General features: G+C 41.3%; 2 protein-coding genes across 6 annotated transcripts; both read right to left on the bottom strand.

The window, feature by feature from the left end:
• Nucleotides 1-2,309: 2,309 nt before the first annotated feature.
• On the bottom strand, nucleotides 2,310-13,790 carry eif4ba (eukaryotic translation initiation factor 4Ba). 4 transcript variants are annotated; one of them, XM_040203261.2, is made up of 15 exons: nucleotides 13,651-13,790; nucleotides 11,770-11,910; nucleotides 9,536-9,741; nucleotides 8,076-8,192; nucleotides 7,863-7,917; nucleotides 7,613-7,759; nucleotides 6,912-7,043; nucleotides 6,378-6,542; nucleotides 5,788-6,103; nucleotides 5,362-5,450; nucleotides 4,867-5,128; nucleotides 4,720-4,757; nucleotides 3,457-3,574; nucleotides 2,980-3,052; nucleotides 2,310-2,720 (listed from the first exon to the last, which is right to left on the bottom strand). In XM_040203261.2, exons 1-15 carry the CDS (start codon nucleotides 13,661-13,663, stop codon nucleotides 2,643-2,645), a joined length of 1,950 nt encoding a protein of 649 aa, XP_040059195.2. In that variant the 5' UTR covers nucleotides 13,664-13,790; the 3' UTR covers nucleotides 2,310-2,642. The 4 variants fall into 4 exon arrangements, with proteins under 4 accessions (XP_040059195.2, XP_040059197.2, XP_040059196.2 ...); XM_040203263.2 differs by lacking the exon at nucleotides 3,457-3,574; XM_040203262.2 differs by lacking the exon at nucleotides 2,980-3,052.
• Nucleotides 13,791-15,911: 2,121 nt separating this feature from the next.
• On the bottom strand, nucleotides 15,912-19,965 carry LOC120835429 (keratin, type I cytoskeletal 18). 2 transcript variants are annotated; one of them, XR_005714571.2, is made up of 7 exons: nucleotides 19,076-19,668; nucleotides 17,756-17,838; nucleotides 17,329-17,485; nucleotides 17,073-17,237; nucleotides 16,863-16,988; nucleotides 16,331-16,609; nucleotides 15,912-16,188 (listed from the first exon to the last, which is right to left on the bottom strand). XR_005714571.2 is itself a non-coding variant. In XM_040204341.2 (7 exons), exons 1-7 carry the CDS (start codon nucleotides 19,502-19,504, stop codon nucleotides 16,149-16,151), a joined length of 1,221 nt encoding a protein of 406 aa, XP_040060275.1. In that variant the 5' UTR covers nucleotides 19,505-19,965; the 3' UTR covers nucleotides 15,912-16,148. The 2 variants fall into 2 exon arrangements, 1 of the variants encoding a protein (XP_040060275.1); XM_040204341.2 differs by having other exon boundaries at nucleotides 16,389-16,609; nucleotides 19,076-19,965.
• Between the last annotated feature and the right edge of the window lie 791 nt (nucleotides 19,966-20,756).

Consider the following 20,756-nt stretch of genomic DNA (forward strand, 5'->3'; position numbering starts at 1 on the left):
CCTCATGGGGAAGTTATTAGATAGAGCCTCTTTCACACGTCATCCCAAAAGATTCTGTAACTTTGCACATGAGAACCGACTGCAATGACCCCACATCTTCCTCCTGTTAGCTTGTTGTAAGGCTGCTCTCCTGTGTTTCAAGCAAACAGGATCTCTGCATCTCCCTTGGATGTGAAAATGCCAAAATGTAATTAGTCACTGGACCGTGTTCAACAAAACACATGACAACATGAATGCAATCTTTATTTCCTTCCATCTATTGGTCTCCACTGAAACACAAACAAAGACGGGCTCTGTGCTTAAATCTGAGATGTGCTACTCCAATGGTTAAATTCCTTCAGACTGCACACTAACACACACACACACACACACACACACACACACACACAACTGTATTTCAGACAAATCACTGCTTTGAGCTCGAGGTTTGAGGGTTGTGAAGGGAAACTCTGACAAGAATCTCTTTCTAAAACCATGTTTTAGGCCACTGGTCACTCCATTTTTCATTGGTTTAAATGGAGGCGAATCTGCGACAACGAGCTAAATTATCTGATATAAGCATCAACGTTAATGTTATCTATTGAGCTGAGTGACACAAACCCGAGTCACGTTGCAGCTTGAAGGGGAAGGTAGGACCCTCCGGTGTGGACCAGCTGCTGATAGACATGGAGGTGGGGAGCGAGGGGGGGAAGGGATGGGTGGACAGACGCACCCAAAATGTGCAGTTTTCTTTTTACCAACACCCACAATGAAGTATTCAGATATGAACTGAAAAAAAGATAATGAGTGTCAGTAAAAATCAATTAGCTAAGCTAAGTTAAAAACACTGTATACACAGGTTGTTTAAACTATGAGCATGTAAAGTAATAGTAATTCAAACTATTTCCCACTGAAATGCTGTGAAGTATAAAAATAATTTAATAAAAACAGTACAAATGACAAGCTAAAAATGTGCTTGTATACAGAACGTGAGTAATACTTTCCTGATTTTTCTCTCTTGTACAACTACATTTATCATTATCTCCTGAAATGGCCCCAATGCTTGTTTACCTTTTCAGTGACACCATTAAGCCTTTGTGTCTCTTTACAACTGTCCACAAAGCGAGTCATCTTTCAGTCTGTAAACAAACACGGGGTCGATTTTTTACCGATAAAAGCAGCGTCATCTCAGCTGTGCAATCACCGATCTTCAGCGTTCGCCAACTCCTGCATTACTCTCATCCCTTTTTGGCATATATTAAACATGTTTAAATCGCTATTAGCAGGTAGGGGTGTTGCACAATTTTATTTGATATTGCTTTCAGGCACCAGTGTGCTGAAGAGAATGGCTTGCTACTAAGGGCTGGAGGGGAGTCCTTTACCCTACAGCTTAGTGGGTGCCCGTGCGCCTGTGTGGGATGGGAAGCTCAGCAGGATCCTGACCAGCTGCCACCAAGAGCCATGACCTCAGCAGGGGGTCGGGACTGAAGAAATACTGTCAAATGTTGCGTCCCTCAGACCACACCCAGAGAACTGAGAGCACAAAGACTTTGTCCCTGCTGCAGGTACGTATACTTTTGATGATGCAGCTCACCATCACGGGACGGACACGATTTGATGGTTAGTTTAAGAGTTTCTCTGAAAGAAAGGTGCAGGGCCTACCTTATTTTTTTTTCTTATCTTTTTTACGAGTGAACCCCCATTCAGCCACACATACAAAATAACCACACATAATGACTCCAATTTATTGCAATTTATTGCAAATTGGAAGACATGTTCATGGAAATCCTCACATCCTATGCAACTCTGTTTTCCCAGAATATTTGTAATACTCCGAAAGAGTGAATTATTTTTTATACAGCTGGAAACTATCATGAGCCGTTAATGTTTTGGATAGATGCAATGAATGGGGTAATAATAAAGCACCTAATTCAGTAAGAATTGCACAGCCGCTATTTAAAGCAACTTTATTCCTCAATATTTAAGTCCATTCCATGGCCCTCTCTTGCAGTTATTAAGTTCAATCAATCCTTTGCTACATGGTGCTGCCCACATGACAATGTTAGATCCTAGAAACCCATCTCGACATGTATTATTCAGTATGGGCAAACAAGAGATTCTTAAAACAATTTCCATGAGAAATTGATTTAAGTTATTCTAATAATTTACTTGTGAATAAAAGTCTTAAGAATATGAATGCCTTTGACCTGGGAATTATGCCAATCAACAAATGAATAAAAATATCGGAAAAACAGGTTGCCCTTAGTACGCAACATCTTTTGTCATATCATCCAACCTCACGTCTGTAATCCACAAATGTACAAATTCAGTTTTTCCCCACTTTTTCCATTTATTTATTACAATTAATTCAATGTTATCCATCACGTTTCCATGTGTCAGCTGCTCCTTTTCCATTTAAAACAAGTCCGGTATGCGACTATTCTTAAGAAGCTGAATAGTCCTGAAGGTGGGACAGGGGAGGAGGGGTAGGTGGGTGTTTTGAAAGAAAAAAGCACAGGTTTGTAGGAGGAAAGGAAGTAGGGAGAGAGGTCCTCCCAGGAGCCTCTTCCATGTGAGGAGTTTTCATAAGCTATGTGAGATTATTTTTCTGCAGTCGTCTTTCTCCTCTTCTTGCGCCTTGGGGCCCCGTCTCGTTATTTTCTCTATTCTACGTCCTCTGCGTCGTCTCCTTGGTCTCCGTCCATTAGCAAAGCAGCGTACTTACTGGCTGAGCTGAACTTCTGAAACAAAAGTGGAACCAGGATCAGTACAGATAACTGCGTCGACGAGAGGAAATGTCTCAACCGTCTCAAGGAGGATGTAACATTAGGGAAAAATTATTTTATGACTGATGACAGGCACTGAGGGCGGGGAAAATTATGTTTTTAAAACCTCTAATGTGCTGGGGAGCACTGGTTAAACAACTTAAGGCTTTAAGGAAACCCTTTAACGAAGGATCATTTAGGTGCTCCGACTTATCCTTTGCGGTGAAGGACTTACAGGGGTCGGGGTTTCTTCAAATTTCTTTGGCTCGGGGGGTGGTCTGGAGTCTCTGTCTCTTCTGTTATCCTTTCTACAATAAGAGCGAACACTGAAGTTAAAATCTATTGGTAGACCTCAGTGTCAGTTGTCTTTTGCTGTGAATCCTCAAAACTAAAAAGGAGCAATATCTATGCTCTAGTAAAAACAGAAGTATCCCAAATGTAATGGCCAATTCATGTGGCACTGTTGATGTCTCGGGGGTTATGATTTAATATCCCCCGTAACACATCATATGGATATTTGGAGTAGAAAAGGCAAAGCACTAAATGTGCACACCACAAATCCTGGTGTCCTTCAGTTCCCAATGTCCACAACGCAAATAACGAGGGCATCATCATTGGTGAAACTGAGTGTAGGCCATTCTTTACAGATGCCCAGTAAATGGTCTCCCAGTCTTATAAAGAACTTTGGAGTGGCTAGCTTCGGACGGCTGACCTGTCGGCCTCCTTTCTTCGGTCTCTGTTGGGCCCCTCTCCTCGACCCCGCCCTGCAGGCCCCCCTCGAGCCTGTGGGGGCCCTCGGTCCCGACGCATAGCGTTAGCCTTGTTCTCATCTTAAAAGAGAAGCCAGACAGTTGAGTGAAGGGAGGTTGTTTGACTTTGTACAGTGGACTACACTCACCGCACACTGCAGCAAAAAAGAAAAGCCTCCGGGTTGGATTCATTAAGTGTCATGTCAGGGATGTTGGGTCAAATGAGCAGTGCACAACTGTTTGAATGAGCTTGTACAGCAACTCATTTCATTCAAATTCTATATTCGCTTGAAAGCTGTGCTTCCCCCCCCCCAAAAAAGAGAATTTGGATTTACATGGAGATGGCTCAAGTTTGACCCAAATTCATTTTCCTTCTTAAATCAGAATCGTGGTACATGTGCATATACTAACACGAGACATATTTCAGTGCTCCCCTTGTAATGAATACACGCTAAGTAAGAAGATACATTCATGACCTCCTCCAGTCTTGATGGAAAAAACATTGGAACTCCCTTATAAAATTATTTTCACAATAGGGATCGGACTATCTGTAGAGAGGTTTACCCTGGTAGGACTACTGCATGAAGGGAAATATCAAGAGACAGTTACCCTTTCTTGACCAACAAAGAGTTTAGAAAGAATTTACATATCTGCAGCGTCAAAGTCCACAAAAAGATTGACAATTGACCCTCATCAACCCCTTAAGTTCATGGCAGGGCCTCTAAAACCATTCCCATCAGTTATTTGAGTTCAATGGTCAAAGCTTAATATGCTACTATTATAATTGAATCATATGTAATACGTCGGGTCGACGTGGCACAGGGGTAGAGGGTACGCCGGGAACCGCTCCATGTCCTATGTCAAGCCTCCCTGAGCAAGACACATAACCCCTAATTGCTCCCGGGGCAAAAATGTAAAAAGCCATGGGTTAAAAATGCAATGTAAGTTGCTATGGATAAAAGAGTCAGCTAAATGACCTGTAAGCAAGAAGCTGAGCTTAAGAAGGGTCGTTTTACACAAGCTAAACTGGATTAAGATAAATTACCTTTCCAAAAGAACAAAGAAGGTGGTCTTATTTCCATCAATCAACTCTTTGTTTTGTGTGCAATGACCTGTACAGTTCCACAAAGTTGCCAATACGGCTTCATCCCAAGTCTGTTAGCACACTCAGTTTCCTTTGCTTTTGTTGATTTGTGAAAAACCTCCCACTGGTCGGTAGACCTTACCTTTTCCAGATTCTCTTTCATCTGCAGAATTTGGGGAGCTGAAGAGAAAGTACGAACATTTAGGGAGAGGTCTATATGTACACAATCATTCTGAATTCTTGTTGTGAAAGGTTTTGAGCTTGCCTAATATGCAGTACGAGTTCTCACCTGAGCTTAGGAGGAGTTGAACCACTCGGGGAGACCGGAGAGACCGGAGGTCGTCCATCCCCCTCGCTAGAGCCTGTGCTGGCTGCACTTCTCTTGGCCCAGACATTCTCCTTCGGAGGAGGGGCAGGCATCACCTTCAGCGGCTCCTTGGAGCAGATGGTAATGGGAGGCTGCGGGGAGGTCCCAGGGGAGGAGGGCTCACCTTCTCTGCCACTGAAAACCTCATTCTCTCCAGAGCGCTCACTATCTCGACACCGGGAGCCTGGTAAAGTAAAGAGCAGCTTGTTTCTTACCGATTTACACTCACATTATTAGTCCCCAACTCTTTAACCACATATTTGCCTATTTTTGTCTGGAATTGTGGTGTAATTTAAATAATCCTGCCAGAACAGAAGACAGGAGCTTTTTTAAAATAATCTTAAGAAAGGGTACAAATATAAAATACAGACAGACTGAAATAAAAAAAAACAAAAATTAAATGCATAGGTTTCTCACCTCTTCCAGAAGTACTTCCTGGCTGGGAAGACTCACTTCCTGTGCGAGAACGCTGAGGATGAGATTCTTCAGTGCGCCAGCTTGGGTCCCTGAAAACAAAAGAAAAGGCTTGCATGAGGCCCACAAAATGAGAACAGGGAGATGAAAAAGGTGACAGCTCTGAGAGAAAAAAAAGAAAAAAGAAGAAGAAAAAAAACTTTTGTCTTGGAAGAAAAACATTTTGTTCACTTAAGACAAAATGGCACAGATTGTTATCATATGATGTTAATGCAGGACATTTTGTCAGATGCAATTCTCCAGTGTGAAAAAGTGCTTCTGCAGTCCTCTTCAAGAAAAAAAGAACATATTTATCAGAAATGTATTCAATCATAAAGGGAGACGTTATCAACAAAAACAACGGTTCAACTACTTATGTTAGCCCCTGACCTGTCTCGCATCTTTCTGTCAGGTCCCCGGCCTTTGTCCTCATCCAGCTGCCTCTGCAGTCTCTCTTCCTCTTTCTTCAGCCTCTCCTCGACTTCCCTCTCCTTGGCTGCTGTGTCAACAGGTTTGGCTGCACCAAAGATGGAGGAGGTCCTGCTGCCGGAACTTGGAGGTGCAGCTGGTAAAGTACCTCCACCACCACCACCACCACCTCCTCCTCCTCCTCCTCCTCCTCCTCCGCCGCCGCCACCACTACCTTCTTCCTCTTTGGGCAGGCTACGGGGTTTAAGGTTCAACCTGGGTCTCTGCACAGAAGTGGCTGTGAGAACAGAAAAAATATATATTAATACGTATTAGTGCAGCTGTAAACTAGTAAAGAAGCAGTACTCTTTCACACAAAAATAGGTTTCATTAGAGATTCTGAGGGAGGTGTGAACATGTTTTAACTTCTTAAGAAAAACATGTTTTACCCTTCACATTAACTTAATTAGTGCTGATTATAGAATACTAAAATGGCCATCAAACACCCTACTTGTTATGATCAGTTCAAAAGTAATGCAAACAAACTACGCTTTTGTGTTTTGAGCTCTCACCCTCACGGTTGTCATCCTTTTTCTCGTACCGCTCTTCACGGTCCCCATAACGCTCCCGCTCCCCATAACGATCACTGCTACCTCGACTGTCATCATCGCGGCGGTAGCCGGTGCCAAAGGCACGACGACCTCCACCAGCACTACTACCGCCACGAGAGTCAAAACCTAGAAGGACGGGAGAAGAGAAAGAGTTAAGTCTATTAATAGGGCTGTGTTTTCACTAATTCCAATGAGGATTCTGTGATGTGAAAGATCTGAAATCAGCTCTGTGCACATAATACTTCAATGAGGCTTATCTTAATGCATATGGACATTTAACAGTTAAAGGAGGGTCTGTAAAACGGTTTCCATTTCATCTCCTAAAAAGTCCTGGAATGATCGCATGACAAAGGTTGTGCAACAACAGCAGAGGTTGCAGCAGAGCGATCGGCAGGTCATGCCGACCATTAAGTAAACTAGGAAGCCAAAAGGCTGCTTATACAGCCGGGTAGTACTGAATCCCAACACAGGAGTCAAACAATCACAAAGACATACCGCCTCTATCGTAGTCCCGGCGGTCCCTGTCGTCGTAGCGATCTCGGAAGCGGTCTCTTCCTCCATCATAGCGGTCATTGTCCCGCCTTGGCCCATCTCTGAAACGGTCCGACTCAAAACGATCCCGTGATCCTGCAAGAATTATAAAACAGAATAACAATGACATTTCAATTTTGAAATGTCATCCTGTTTCCATGTAATCATGACTTTCCAAGGATATTAATATTTCCAAGCAAACATTTATGAAACCATACAATTGTAGAGAATTTAGAGCTAAAGTATATGTATGGAGTTAAAGTTGTGCTGCCCTGTGTAAATGAGCAGAAGCTACAGCCAAGTTCACAAATTAGCAACAGGAAGCTTATGATGGAGCATTACAGAATGAAAAATACGTATTACAGACATTACTGTTCCGTGTTATTCTTGTTTATGTATACTCCATAATTCTTAATGTAACACTGTTAAGCCCTTTAGTTTTATTTCATAGAATATTTCGCATTTTTTCCCCTATTGTGCCGAAATTATACGGAACCGTGACCCAATAATCTGGATGTGTTCTCCATTCATTAACTTGCAGTCACATGTAAAGTTAAAACTAACATTCTGCAAGGACACAAGAAATAGGTCCCAAACAAACACATTTATCGTGGATTCAAGTGTATAGAAAGATCTCAATGAAAATACAGACAATTATGACTCACTCTCTCCAAAGGCCTCCTCTCTCTTAGGAGGTCCATCGTCGGCATCTGAACTGGGACGAGCCCTCCAGTCAGTGTCCGTCTTGTCGGGCCCCATGTCTGACATTCGTCCACCCCTGTCTCGGCCTCCCATAGATCCATTGTCCCTCTCTGATTTATGAAGGAGATTTTAAGATTTACTATAAAATGAAGGTTGAAGGGCGTATTCCAAATCTAGTGACAAGTCTCTGCAGCAAAAACCTCAGCAATGTACCTTTATCATTTGACTGGTCTGCAATATCTACACGGATTCTTCGATTTCCCAGGTTCTGTTGGCATTAAAAAAATTGATGGGAAAAGAATGAAGACGTCCCGAATACATTTGAGAGAAGAAACCATGTAATCAACAGCACAAGTGAACACATTAGTTCCAAAAATATAAAAATAAAAAATTGAAAATAATTTAGTTTATGTTGAATCCTCTCACCTCCTCATTGAGACTCAGGGCCCTCAGGAGAGAGTCCACATCATCAAATTCAGCATAGCCAAAGCCCTTCAGCCTCTCTGGGTTACTGGGCTCTCTTGGCAGACGCACTGCACTGATCTGGACAAGATAGAGATAGAACAACATTAAAACTGAGCGTGCACAGATCTGGGCCCAGCACTGTACAGTTCACCCATATATGACCAGGAGACCCCTTAAGCAATTGGGCGGGGGGGGCGGGGGACACGAGAGAGTATTAAGCATAAGCATTGGGATTCTCTCATGAACAATGACTCAATACAGAAAACTCAGGAAAATTCAAACTCAACTTCTCAACCGTATGATTGACTGAAATATCTGAGGCCAGGCTGTCAATTCGTTAGACGCCACTGAACGCAACAGACAGAATACACGTGCGTCTGGTTCACAATCAAAGCGTGGTGTGAGCAGCCTAACACGGATACGATTCGAACGTTTCAATGGACAAAGTGATACTCGACAACCAAACCCAAACATTGAGGAAAGCGGGTAGGGTAGCAATAACCCGTTGTGTGTGGTATTAATTGCCAGGGAATTTACGGTCACCGTGCACTTCATCATTATGTATAATTCTGTGGATAGTCACGTTCCAGAGAGTATTATTTTTTATTAGAGCCGAATCCTTGTTGCCTATAACAAGGGCATTTATTTGAAAATAAGTCTTTATTAATGGAGTTATTACGGCCAGCTTGTAGGTCACACGGATGTGCCATGTCGATTCTGTGCTTTCATCAAAAGGTTACCGCTAAAGGCCCAATTCTATTTATTTTCTTGTTAGTTATCTTTGAAATGGTTGAAAATGTAACCCTTTAGTTGACACTTCTCTATTAGTTGCCAATATTGAATTCATAAAAATATCAATCAATTCATCTGTTTTTTTAAATTATAAATCGTGACAAATATGGAGTGATTAACAAAAAAAAAAAGATCTAATCGTCAGTGAGAAATGTATTGGGAATTGTGACGCAATAGGAATTGATGACTTCTCATAATCTCATTCAAAGCTTTCTGAATGGAAATCATGAGTAGTCACCCAATAGAGTAGTGATAATATAGTAATATTAATAAATATTGAGTAAGAAATTTGTTGACTTCTGATGGAGGAAATTGAACCTTTTAAAAGAAATTGGAAATGTAGAAATAACTCAAATATAGCATGCGTTACATTTTCGTATAGTCTGAATTTGCAGCGAGAGACTGTGCAACGATTAATATTTAAATGTGATTGAATGTTGACAAAACTAATTTGCTTTCCAGGATTTTCAGATAATGATTTCAGATTCCTGTACAGATTAACAAAGACTTCAACTGAAACTCAGAGCTTCATGCAACAAAGAGTGTTGAAGTAGCCGTAACCACTGTAAGCGCTAATAAGTGTTTCATGCCCCGCTCTGCACGTATGTGCATGTGCTTGCTACACCTACTGCCAAGCCGCGGAAGAAGTCTTTGATAGAGTCCTCAGTGACATCATAGGGCAGGTTGCCCAGGAAGGCCGTGTAAGGTGGGCTGCGGGGCAGTCGGGACCGGTCAACATTGGGTTCACGTGCTGAGCGGGGTGCCGTAGGCAGGATGGACCGGTCAATGGCTGGTGCCCGGTATGAATCCTCCTCAGTGTGCCACGAGGTTGAAACTGGAGGGTGAAGGAGAGAAACATTTTAAACCAATGCAAGTGGGAAACTTATTTTCAGTTACTGACCAACATATTCTTTTATGATTGACACTTGATTCAGTCCCTGAAGCTCTTTTAATCTGACAGGCAAACAACCACATTGCAATAAAGACTTCAAAACAATGACTTGTTGGGGGAAGATTAGTTTTTTCAAGTAGGGAACTTAGTGATGCAATAATTTTTGGTGATTCGATAATCATTTTACATTTAAATTGATCGCGCGCACACAGACAGAGCAGACACCAACAGGTGAAGAGTATGGAATGCTGTTTTAGTCAAAATTAGATAAATACGTAAATACATGAAATATGCATTTGAAATAGATCATGAAATAAATAAATGAGGCAATAAATACATAAATATTAAATACATTTCATTATTTCATGGTACATTTTTTTCATAATGCAATAAATACATGAATATTAAACACATTTAATTATTTCATGGTACTTTTATTTCATAATGCCGTTTTACATTTCACGTTCTTATATGCAAATCAGGGGGCGTGGCTACATCTAACATTCAGAACAGACAACAGAGCCGTGTGCAAAAGAAGGCTGGCATTTTTAATTTTGACTAAAACGGCATTCCATGGAAGAGAAGCAGTGGACCCAACTAAGCTAACATCTCACCTAAAACAACAACAACCATCCGCCCAGTCTTTAACCTGAACTACTGTCGGTTCTTGCGGACTGCTCGTTCGCCTCTTTGGGCGGGAGGAACGCTGTTCCCGGACCGCTCCGTCTCTCCCTGCAGCCGCGGAGAACGTCGCCCTGCCGGCGGTCGAAGCCCCGGGTTAAATCTCCACGGCTGCCGCGGCGCGCCTTTCCGCCGGACACATTTTCTTGAACCCGACCGCATCGCACAAAGCCCGATGCTTCGCCTGCTTCATGTCCCTTGGACTTATTTTTTTTGTTTTATTTATAATAGGATATCTTTTTTCACATTCCGATTTGATTTGATCTGACAAATAAAACGTTCTTTGAAAAAGTGTACTTTCATTATTAATATGCTATTATATTGTCATTATGTTATCAGTGATATAAAATGGTCTGAAAAGTGCAATAATATTGCATATCGCAATAAATGTTGGTGCAATGATCGTACAACAAAAAATTGATATCGTGACAGCCCACGTGCAGTGATACATTTTTGTAACTGGGCACATGTTCATCAATAAAATACCAGTAACATGTCATGGTATTGTACAAAGAACGAGAGTAAATACTAATTTACTAATAATTGTTTAGAGTATATTCAACCTTTGTCTCTTTATGATTCAATGCTTGACTTATTTATTTGAAGGGCTTGTACAAAGGCCATAATGTAACCCGTGAATAGGAGATATTAGTTTACAGATCAGCATTGTAGAGGTTAGTTTATGTCTTTTTCCAGCCACAACTACAGTCTACGGGGATATTGGTTACAATTGTTCTTTTGACACATGTTTCTATGCTTTTTTGCAGAATAATGCAGTTCAGAGAGTAAAAGATATACAATGTAATTGATGTACTTGATCAACTGTATTGTACTTTTGATAATATGAAGTATTAAATGTAATATCTGTATAAGGGAGTTGGTGGATTTCTTTCAATACACTAGAATAATGGCATAGTGGTAATAATGGCCAAGTGAAGTATTAGTTTAAGTTTAACATATTCATGATTAAAATTATTTAAGAGCTCAGTAAACATTAAGTAAATCATTGTATCACTTCTCAGAGGCATGCACTCAATGTTGCGTTATTTGAAAGAAAAAAACTAAACCACCTCTACAGGATCCGCCAACTAGCCTGAGCATTACCATTTCCTATGGCTCTGTAGCATAACAATAATTGGAAAGTAAAGACCATTAAATGCTCTGCTACAGCACATCACATTCACTGACTGCATTCTGATATTGATCTTTTTTTCTTAGATGGAAAAATGGAAGACAGATCCAAGGTTTGCAAGATAAAAATGTCCTGTGTGCATTTCGGTGTGTGCTCACCATCTCCGTCTAGGTCATCGGTCTCATCGGCCCAGCTAGTGGACTTGGCTGGGTAGCTGGGGGGCGCATTGCTGGATCCCTTGTCCTCTGCTAGGAAGTCCGTCAGAGTGAGGGTCTTCCCCTTCTTATTCTTCTTCTTAGCTGAAGTGAAGATGAACAAAGAGTATGTAGTCAGACATCGAAGACATGCTTGCCCATTGGTTGGTAGTTTATCCAAGTATCTGTCAAGGAAGAGAACCTTCAGAATCTTTATTATCAAATTCATATCAACTTAAATGTAACGCATTCTTTAGGAAATTATAGATTGATAATTGTTCTACTAAAACATAAGTCGAGTCAGAATACTTCAATGGCTTACAATAGAATGCAATGAAATATTACAAAATAGTCATTACAGCTGGGAAATGCAATGTTGTTAGATTAACTCATTTAAACACCAAACCAACAGTCGGGGTTTGTGTGAGTCCCCATTCATGTGAGCAGCTGAAAAGAAGCCAATGTTTGACTTAATTTCCCATTAGAAAGTAAACAGGAGTTGTCTGCCTGTCAACGAATCACTAAATGCTTATCTCCATTGGTTCATCCCCAAGAACACAATGCCAGGATCAATAATTGGGATATGTTCATCCCCCCCCCCCCCCACTCATGTTTGTGGAAAACCCCTCGCAGTCTTGCACGGGGTGTATTTGAGCAAACGGTTGCCGGTTGCACATGGCGGCTTCGTACAGCTCAATTCAGAGCAGGTCCGGCTTGTTTTAGTCTGATGTAGAAAAAGGGGGGCAACAAAACTGGCTGTGATGTTTCACAATTAACTTCACAAACGCATTCTTTACACACAGCCGCTTCTTAACTCTTTCCCAGTATATAACGCTATGTCATTGTTTACAGTTAGCAGGCCCAACCGGCCTGGACTTCGTACACCTACCAAAACTGAGAATACACAAACCGCTCAATGGCTTTATTTTAGCGCCCCTCACTACTGTGGCATTAGCCTCGCTAGGAGCTGCGCAACGTCAACTTTCTGCAGCACATATTTCTGCTAAAGCAACACCAACAGTTACGAGGCGGTTAACACAGGGGTTGTTTGTGTGCCATGTACGCAGATCGCGTATAGACCTTTTGTCTTTATGGCCATGCGGACTTAGTCAGCAGAGGAGTGCTGACGAGGGAAGTATCCCCGTATCGCTGGCTAGCTTTTAGGGCCTAGCGCGCTTCGCAGCGCCAGAATCCAAGTGCGCCACCGTCGCAGGGAGACTAACGTTAGGTCATTTGGGAGGGACTGCTCCAAGTTGTGAAGCTACCGGGGAAGCTTTCAAGTGTCGGCCGAACAGGCCCAGGTGGCACGTTTCACCAAACGCCGATGCCGGGAAGCCAGGCTGCACACGTGGGGAGACACCTCGGGCTGCACGGACTTCTCGGCCCAACTCCTCCTCCACGGAAGCGCGCTTGCGCTCGATGCTTATCGGCTCTGAGCGCCATGGCGAGCGCCGCTACGGGCGTACAATGTGCCACCTCTGCACGCAGTTAGCAATATTACAATGGCACACAATGGCCAACACATCAAATAGGGTGTCGACCCAAGAGCGGATGACCCAACCATCGAGATAACATGTTTCATTGCCGAATACCACATGCTATCTGTAACGTGAGGTTAAAATGTCCAGACTGTAGAAATCGTTCATTCGCCTTCCTCCGATAGTTACGTATCTTTTTCGGGGGAAAAACAACCGACGAACCGATTTATAAACGCGGGAGAACGACGGCAATCCATGAGACGATACTCTAACAATAGCAGAACTGAAAAGAAAAAATGTTTATCAGGCTATAACCCTCAGAAATGCAAGCCAACCGACACAGACCGTTCACCCTCATAAGCCTCACCTGACGCCGCCATGTTGGAGAACGAGTTCGTTGTAGTTCCCGGATGAAGGCGTCAGAGGTTTATTGTCGGGAGCGCGCATCGCCGTTCACGGGCTTGTCCCCTCCCTTGTTTGTCTATAAGGCTACTTACTCACTCATCTGTTCCAAGCAAATTACTGACGTTTCTGAAAAAAAAGATCTGTCATGATTGTCACAAAGCTAATGTTAGCTGTTGCTTTCATTTATTTCCCATTTACTGCAGTCTTCACATTCATGAAAAACATTGATCTCTATGCAGCCATAAATCACATTCTTCTAAATTATGTCCCCACAAATCTTTTTATAGCATGTCTTATAGGTGCTTTAACCATTTAAATAATTGGTTATGGTTTTGGATTGATTTATATAATGGGTTTGTATTATAATTGGTGCTTTCATTAAAAAATATTTTAAATTCAAATTTATTGGTTGCTGAACGCAATAAGGCACCAAATAGCGGCTTATGCTGTTTTAATAGATATATAGGGGAAACAATGATTGCTATGGGTCATTATTTAAAGAATCAAATACTTCGGTTCGGGCAGTATGTCACTCATTTTGAAGGGGACATCCACATATGCAGTAGACACAGATTTTCTCACGTGCCTTGTCTGTTATTTTACAATATTCAAGTAACTAACTTTCCTAAAATATATCTGTTTTTCACCCCACACAGATGAAATTAATTACATAACTAATAATGTTTGGAGAAATAAAGCATTTTGTTACAATCTCTGTTTCTCACAGTAATTTATTATTGGGATCCCAGGAGTAGGTATGGTCCGTGTATGTTAAATGCACCGCTAAGTTATATTATATCGCTAGGGTATATTGGCCAAACATGTGTACACATAGGAATTTGAGTTTTTTTATTATGTTCAGTAAGAAATAGATCTTGCAGCTAAGAGACCACCATAACTGAGTAAATAAAGCTAAAGAATAAGAAAGTACACAACGCTCATAAATAAATGAGCACAGACAAGCCCAATGTTGCTGAATGTTGTAAACCATACAAATAATACAAAGAAAGAACTATAACTTGAACTTACATATAGTGTTCACAGTAGTTAGGGCTGGCTCAGGTTAGCTTGGACCAGTCCCTAGACAAGTGTCTCTAACTGCCAGGGGACTTTCGTCTTTGTGATTTTTCACCCAGCAGGTTTACGAGGATGGACATGATGAATTTACGAAACATAATTCATTGTTATAGATCAACAATGCGCTTTGTTCAATGAAAGCAATTCGAGATTATGATTCAAATATTGCGGGTAGTAAGCCATTTAACGAAAATATCAATCTAGATATAACAACCATCCTATATCTAGATTGATACTTTTGTTACATGGCTACTCGCAATATTTGAATCATACTGTTGAATGCATTGAACGTAGCGCATTGTTAATCTATAACAATGCATTATGTTTCGTAAATTCATCATGTTTTATATGTAAAATCTTTATCTCGAAACCACTAAGCAGCATTATGTTTGACAACTAACATTGGAGTAAAGAGTTGTGCCTCTGAAACAGTGGTATAAAATGGAAATATTCAACTCTAAGAGTAGTGATATTTGTGTTACTTTCCAGTGAGTTTGTGTGTTGTGCTTTTCTCTATTGAATAACTGGATAACAACAGGATTTAAAATAAATACATCATTGTGTGTTTAGGGGAGTAATAAAAAGAGTAAACAGGTTTGCACTGTATTTCATATTACATTATTCATTTCATAAACAAGCTCTAAACGAGAATAGTTGATTGAGATCAAACCCAAGCTAAAAGGCTAGATATTATTGTGAATTTTTTCTATTAACCACAAAGATACCTGTAATGGAATGGAAAGATAATATTGCCCTGTGCGTGTTGGATATGTTTGCTCGTTAACTCAGAACACAGTGGTCTCCTCACGTGTTTTAGAGTTCCTCTGCCCTCCAGTGGCCAAACAATGTTTAAGGCAGGTTTGACCACCCTGAAGGCTTGGGGGACAAACAATAATACAAACATTATTTTTTACAATTAAGCCAGCAACAAAATCATATAATTTATCAGCCATTCGTTTTTGGGGTGTGGTTATTTTTTTAACAGAAATGTAATTACCACCTGTCAGTTTCAATCATATCATTTATATAGACTTTTTTCAATCCACAAGGGCTATAACGTGCAATTAATATAATCACAATTTATTACAAGACATTAACTGCATGTTGTTACATTATCTGAAAAAACTTGGACTGGAGACATGACTGTGAGTCAACAAGTGGTTTTTATTCATTTTTGTTTTGCAGTCAGGTCATGCAATGGCAGCTTTCCAGATAGCTGTGTCTGTTTTGCTGTGTGGTAAAATGCTTTGGTTTACACAGAATGTGGTCTTGGTTCAAAATTGGCTTTAGATAATTGGACCAGCATATATTTGTTTCCCATAATGCACAGTTGTGGGTTTTTCTCTTTCATTGTTGTGCTGGTACCAGACTCTTTGCTCCAAATTAGCTTGTGGCCGCCAGCTCATCCAGTGCATCCTGGAGCCTGTGAAAAACACAAAGGGAACATTTTGACTTTGAAATATTCACGTGGAACTAGTCATGATAACTGACTGGAACAATTGCCTCGCTTCATAATAAGGTTGTACTTGACCATGCAAACCATGATAAGCGATTTTAATATTCACCTCCACTATATCAACACCTTGCCGGGTCTCTTTTTTTCCCCCAACACCTAATTCTTACTTGAAGTCTCCACCATCCATTAGACTCTTGTAAGTGCCAATCTCAGCCTCCAGTTTCATCTTCATGTTGAGCAGCGCCTCATACTCCTGGGTCTGATGCTGGATGTTTGCACGCAAGTTGGTCAGCTCCTCCTCTAAATGAATAATGATGCCGTTGTAACGCTCCATTTCCGTGTTGTTTCGCTGCTCTGTGTTGCGTAGTGTCTCTTCCAAGGAAGCTTTCTGATAAAGGATTAAAAAGCAGGAATTAAAAAGGCTGCCAAAGACATTTTTTTAACAGGGGCAAATTTAATATAATCTAACACATTTGTCAAAAAGAGGTAGTTAAATGATCATTGGTCATTTTATATTCCAAACAGATATTGAAACAAACTTTTTTAATCTTATGAGAGGATTTAATATTTTCATGCTGGTCATTAAATAGAAATTAATTTAGACAAAATATAAAACACATATTTGTAAAGTGCAAGCTTACTAGGCTCTGTTGGGATGCAAGTTCAATTTCCAGGGTCTGTATCTGTCTGGTTAGGTCACTCCTCTCCATTTGGGCTCCCTGGAGGGCTTCCGTGTTCTGCGACACCTCCACCTGCACATCCGCAATCTGACAGGGATATGGAGAATGGGTCTTAGCCAAAAAACAAGATAATTGCTGTAAGATTATTTACCCTTTAAAACGCTGCATCACCTGATTTTCATGCCACCGTTTGAGATCTTCTACGTTCTTCATGGCCATCTTCTCATAATTGCCCCTCACGTCCTCCATGACCTGGGCCAGGTCCTGACCTTTGGGGGCGTCTATGTCCACTTGAACGCCTGACTGGGAGATCTGATTCCTTATCTCCATCACCTCCTATAGGACCAATGTCCATAGAGGAATTAGGCAACACATTCAGAGGTGAGTGAATTTTGCTATTACTGATTTGGATGTACTGCCAACTCACGTCGTCGTGGTTCTTCTTCAGGAAGACAAGCTCTTCCCTGACAGCTTCAATCTCACTCTCGATATTTATCCTGGTCATGTTGGTGTCATCTATGAGTTTCTTCAGTCCGCCAATGTCGGCCTCCACAGACTGACGGATTGCCATCTCATTGTCAAACCTGTCACAGATGCCAGCTGTTATTCACATCGTGGTCTATTGTTAACGTTACAAAATGGTGTGACTGGAGTTTCATAAAAGGTTTTCAGACGTAAAGCTGTATTTGCTAAAATCCTGAAATCCTATTCTCAGATATTCTAAATGATAACCCACATGCTGTATCAAAACTATGCACTGGTTTCTTTTTGCAAAGTCTATAATGCCAATGAATTTCCGCCTTTGAGCAGCATGTATTAGCGTAACAAATTAAATAACATGAATAACAACGTACTTTACTTTGAAGTCGTCAGCAGCAAGACGGGCATTGTCGATCTGGAGCACAAAACCAGCGTTTTCCCCAATCTTATCAAAGATCTAGACAGGAAAAATGAATACAGTTTTAAAAAAATGTTTTTTCTTTTGATAAAACAAACTATTGTTTAACTACACACCCCTTCTAATAATGCTCCAATCATGAGGCACTTTTGAATGACCCAACAGTCATATAACACGCCACGTGATGGACTCCATGGTAACATTCAGAGAAAAGAGGAACCGCACTATGAAGAACAGGAAAAGAGGATGTTCCCGTGCCAGAACAAAATCTGGTTTGTTTTAGCAATGATGGAAAATGGGTTTCCTGTTTGAATAACTCATACAGAGAAGATTTTCTTTTTCTCCAAATCTCCAATCTTCTTTCTCTCCGATTCTCCCCTCAGAGTTCTGTCCATTTCTCTGTCATCACTGTATGTTTATGTGTGCAGAGATATCAAGTCTTCTGTTTTTTAGTTCATACTCTTAACTGCCTTAGAGGAGAAGAGGGAATACTCATGCCTCTAGGTGCAAAGAAAGAAAAAATGTCACCATCAATGAGTCATTTTGTGACATTGAAGTTTGTGAGTCTGTAGAAGAATGTGACATTTGACTCTCCACACTGAACGTGGTTGTTGTATAGAAACCATTGAACTCACGCATATCTGTGCGCGTATACACACACACACACGCATGCCTTCTGGCAGACCGAGTTCCTTTGTACGTGTGTGTCATAACCATCTGTTTCACATTGGGGCCCTCTCGGACCAGAAAGTGCTTGGAGAATCACCATTTACAAGCAGGACCATTTAGAAATGCTGAGGGTCTGTTTGAGAGCTTTTCAGTGTGTCTCTCACGAGAATGCCCTCATGTTTGTGATTCATAAGACAAAGTTCTGGGCTGTTTGTGGCACAAACAAGTTTTATGGGGGAGGGTCAGAGCTCAGTAACCACACCCTTCATTCTCTTGCGAGAAATTTGATAACTTACAAACAAAAAGCTCCCAGTCTCGGCACAAATATTCTCAAACGTAATTTAGGTAATCATACGATGAATAAGTAAATATATAAAAGTTACCGACACATGTAGTGTTGAATTGTGCTATCTCAATTAATCTTGTAGTCAAGGCCACATTAAGCACTTCTTAAGTATTTATTCACTGATATCACAGCCTTCACCGACATTGTCCTTCTGACATAGCTGAATCAAAGTCGTCAGGCAACAACCACTGTTTCCTAGTTTTCACCATGTCATACTCACCATGTTACTTCTAAAGGTTCAACGTTCAGTGTAAGGCTTACCTGCTGGCGTAGGTCGTCTATCATGGGTTGATACTTGCTGTAGTCTCTCATGTTGGGCCCTCCCTTTTCCATAGCTTCCATGATCCTCATCTCCAGCTCCTTGTTAGCCTGTTCCAGGTTCCTCACCGTCTCCAGGTAGTTGGCCAGGCGGTCGTTCAGGTTCTGCATGGCTCCCCTCTCATTGCCCATGATCCCAGCACCACTCGAAACGGATGCGCTGGCCCCTCCAAAACCTGAACCCATACCACCACCCATTCCACTGCTCAGCTTGTAGGCAGAGGAAGAGGAGGTCATCGGGGCACCAGAACGCAGAGAAGAGACGGAGGCAGAGGAAATGCGGGAGCCCATTCCACCAGCACCGCCATAAATGCTGGCAGAACTGTACTTGGGTGCGGATCGGGACTGCACGGTGGACCTTCTGAAGCTCATTTTGAGTTTAGACAAAGCAGAGAATCAAGTGAGTAAAGCAGATGTGGAGACTCACCGCTGGCTGGTTTAGAAAGAGACGCTGGCTGTGGGAAGTCTGTAACTTATAGTCCTGCTTTTCTCCCTCAATCACAGCTGGTCCCTCAGACCCTGCCCACTCTAACATCGCCCTAGTCCTTATTTCCTGTTCCCCTCCCCGTCCTGTGCTCTCATTCACCCACATGTTCCCTTTTTTTTACATGTCTCCATGGAAGTGTTTGAAGCATTTTTCAAAACACACATTACAGAAACCAGGGCAAATGTATTTGATTAAACTAAAAACCATGAACCTCAGTTAAAACAGACAACACAATTCAGTAATTTGTATGTTGTAAAGCACATGCTCTAACTATAATACAGATAAAAAGATAAAAGTGGCATGGTAGAATGTTCCTTTCAAGACTAAGTTTGCTCTGGCTGCATGCAACCAAATTCCTTTGGTTTGCCCATAAAAGGCATGATGTCTGACATTCACAGCATCCTGTCTAATTTTCAGTCAGCCTTGGCCCCAAAATAAAGATTGTGACTACCTTCTAATCTAGACAAAACAGAAAATTAGATACTGTGTACTGGCTGAATGAAAAATAGAGGGGGAGGGGGGGAATTCTTCTTTACTGGTTCAAAATCAAAATGTTTGTCAAAGTAGTTGTGGTCAGAAATTTCCTATGACAACTGAACTGATTTACTGATAAACGCAGTTGCCATCACAATCCCAATTCAATACATACAAAAGCTAAGGACACCATAGCTTCAATTATTCTCAGTATAGAGATCAGATGACTAAATAACCTGAGTAAGGCAATGGCACATTGTTAGAAAAACAATATAAAGGAAAGAAAAGCTGCCCTCACTGGGTTATATGCATCTCAAATCTGTTGAGAATATTGAAGAATGATTTTTTAAGTCGAGTAAGAACTGCATTTGATATCTCTGTGAAATATATCCTTTATGAACTAGACGGAAAAAATAACACAGAATCACAAAACTGTGGTCAACCTTCAGTCAGGATTAATGTCATTTTTCACATTCTTCTTTTTTGCATCAAAGTGACTAAATGTCATAGAGCCCAATTGGCTTGACACAATGTTAAAAAACAGGAATAAAACAGGATCTTTTTCTGGCGGAACCATGGTAATGTTTTTATGGGCCAAAGTTGTGGTCGGGGAAGATATAACGTTGAGCCTCAGAGAACTGGATAATGAAACCTTGGACCACC

Source organism: Gasterosteus aculeatus, chromosome 17 (assembly GCF_964276395.1).
Source record: "Gasterosteus aculeatus chromosome 17, fGasAcu3.hap1.1, whole genome shotgun sequence".
Classification (NCBI taxonomy): domain Eukaryota; kingdom Metazoa; phylum Chordata; class Actinopteri; order Perciformes; family Gasterosteidae; genus Gasterosteus; species Gasterosteus aculeatus.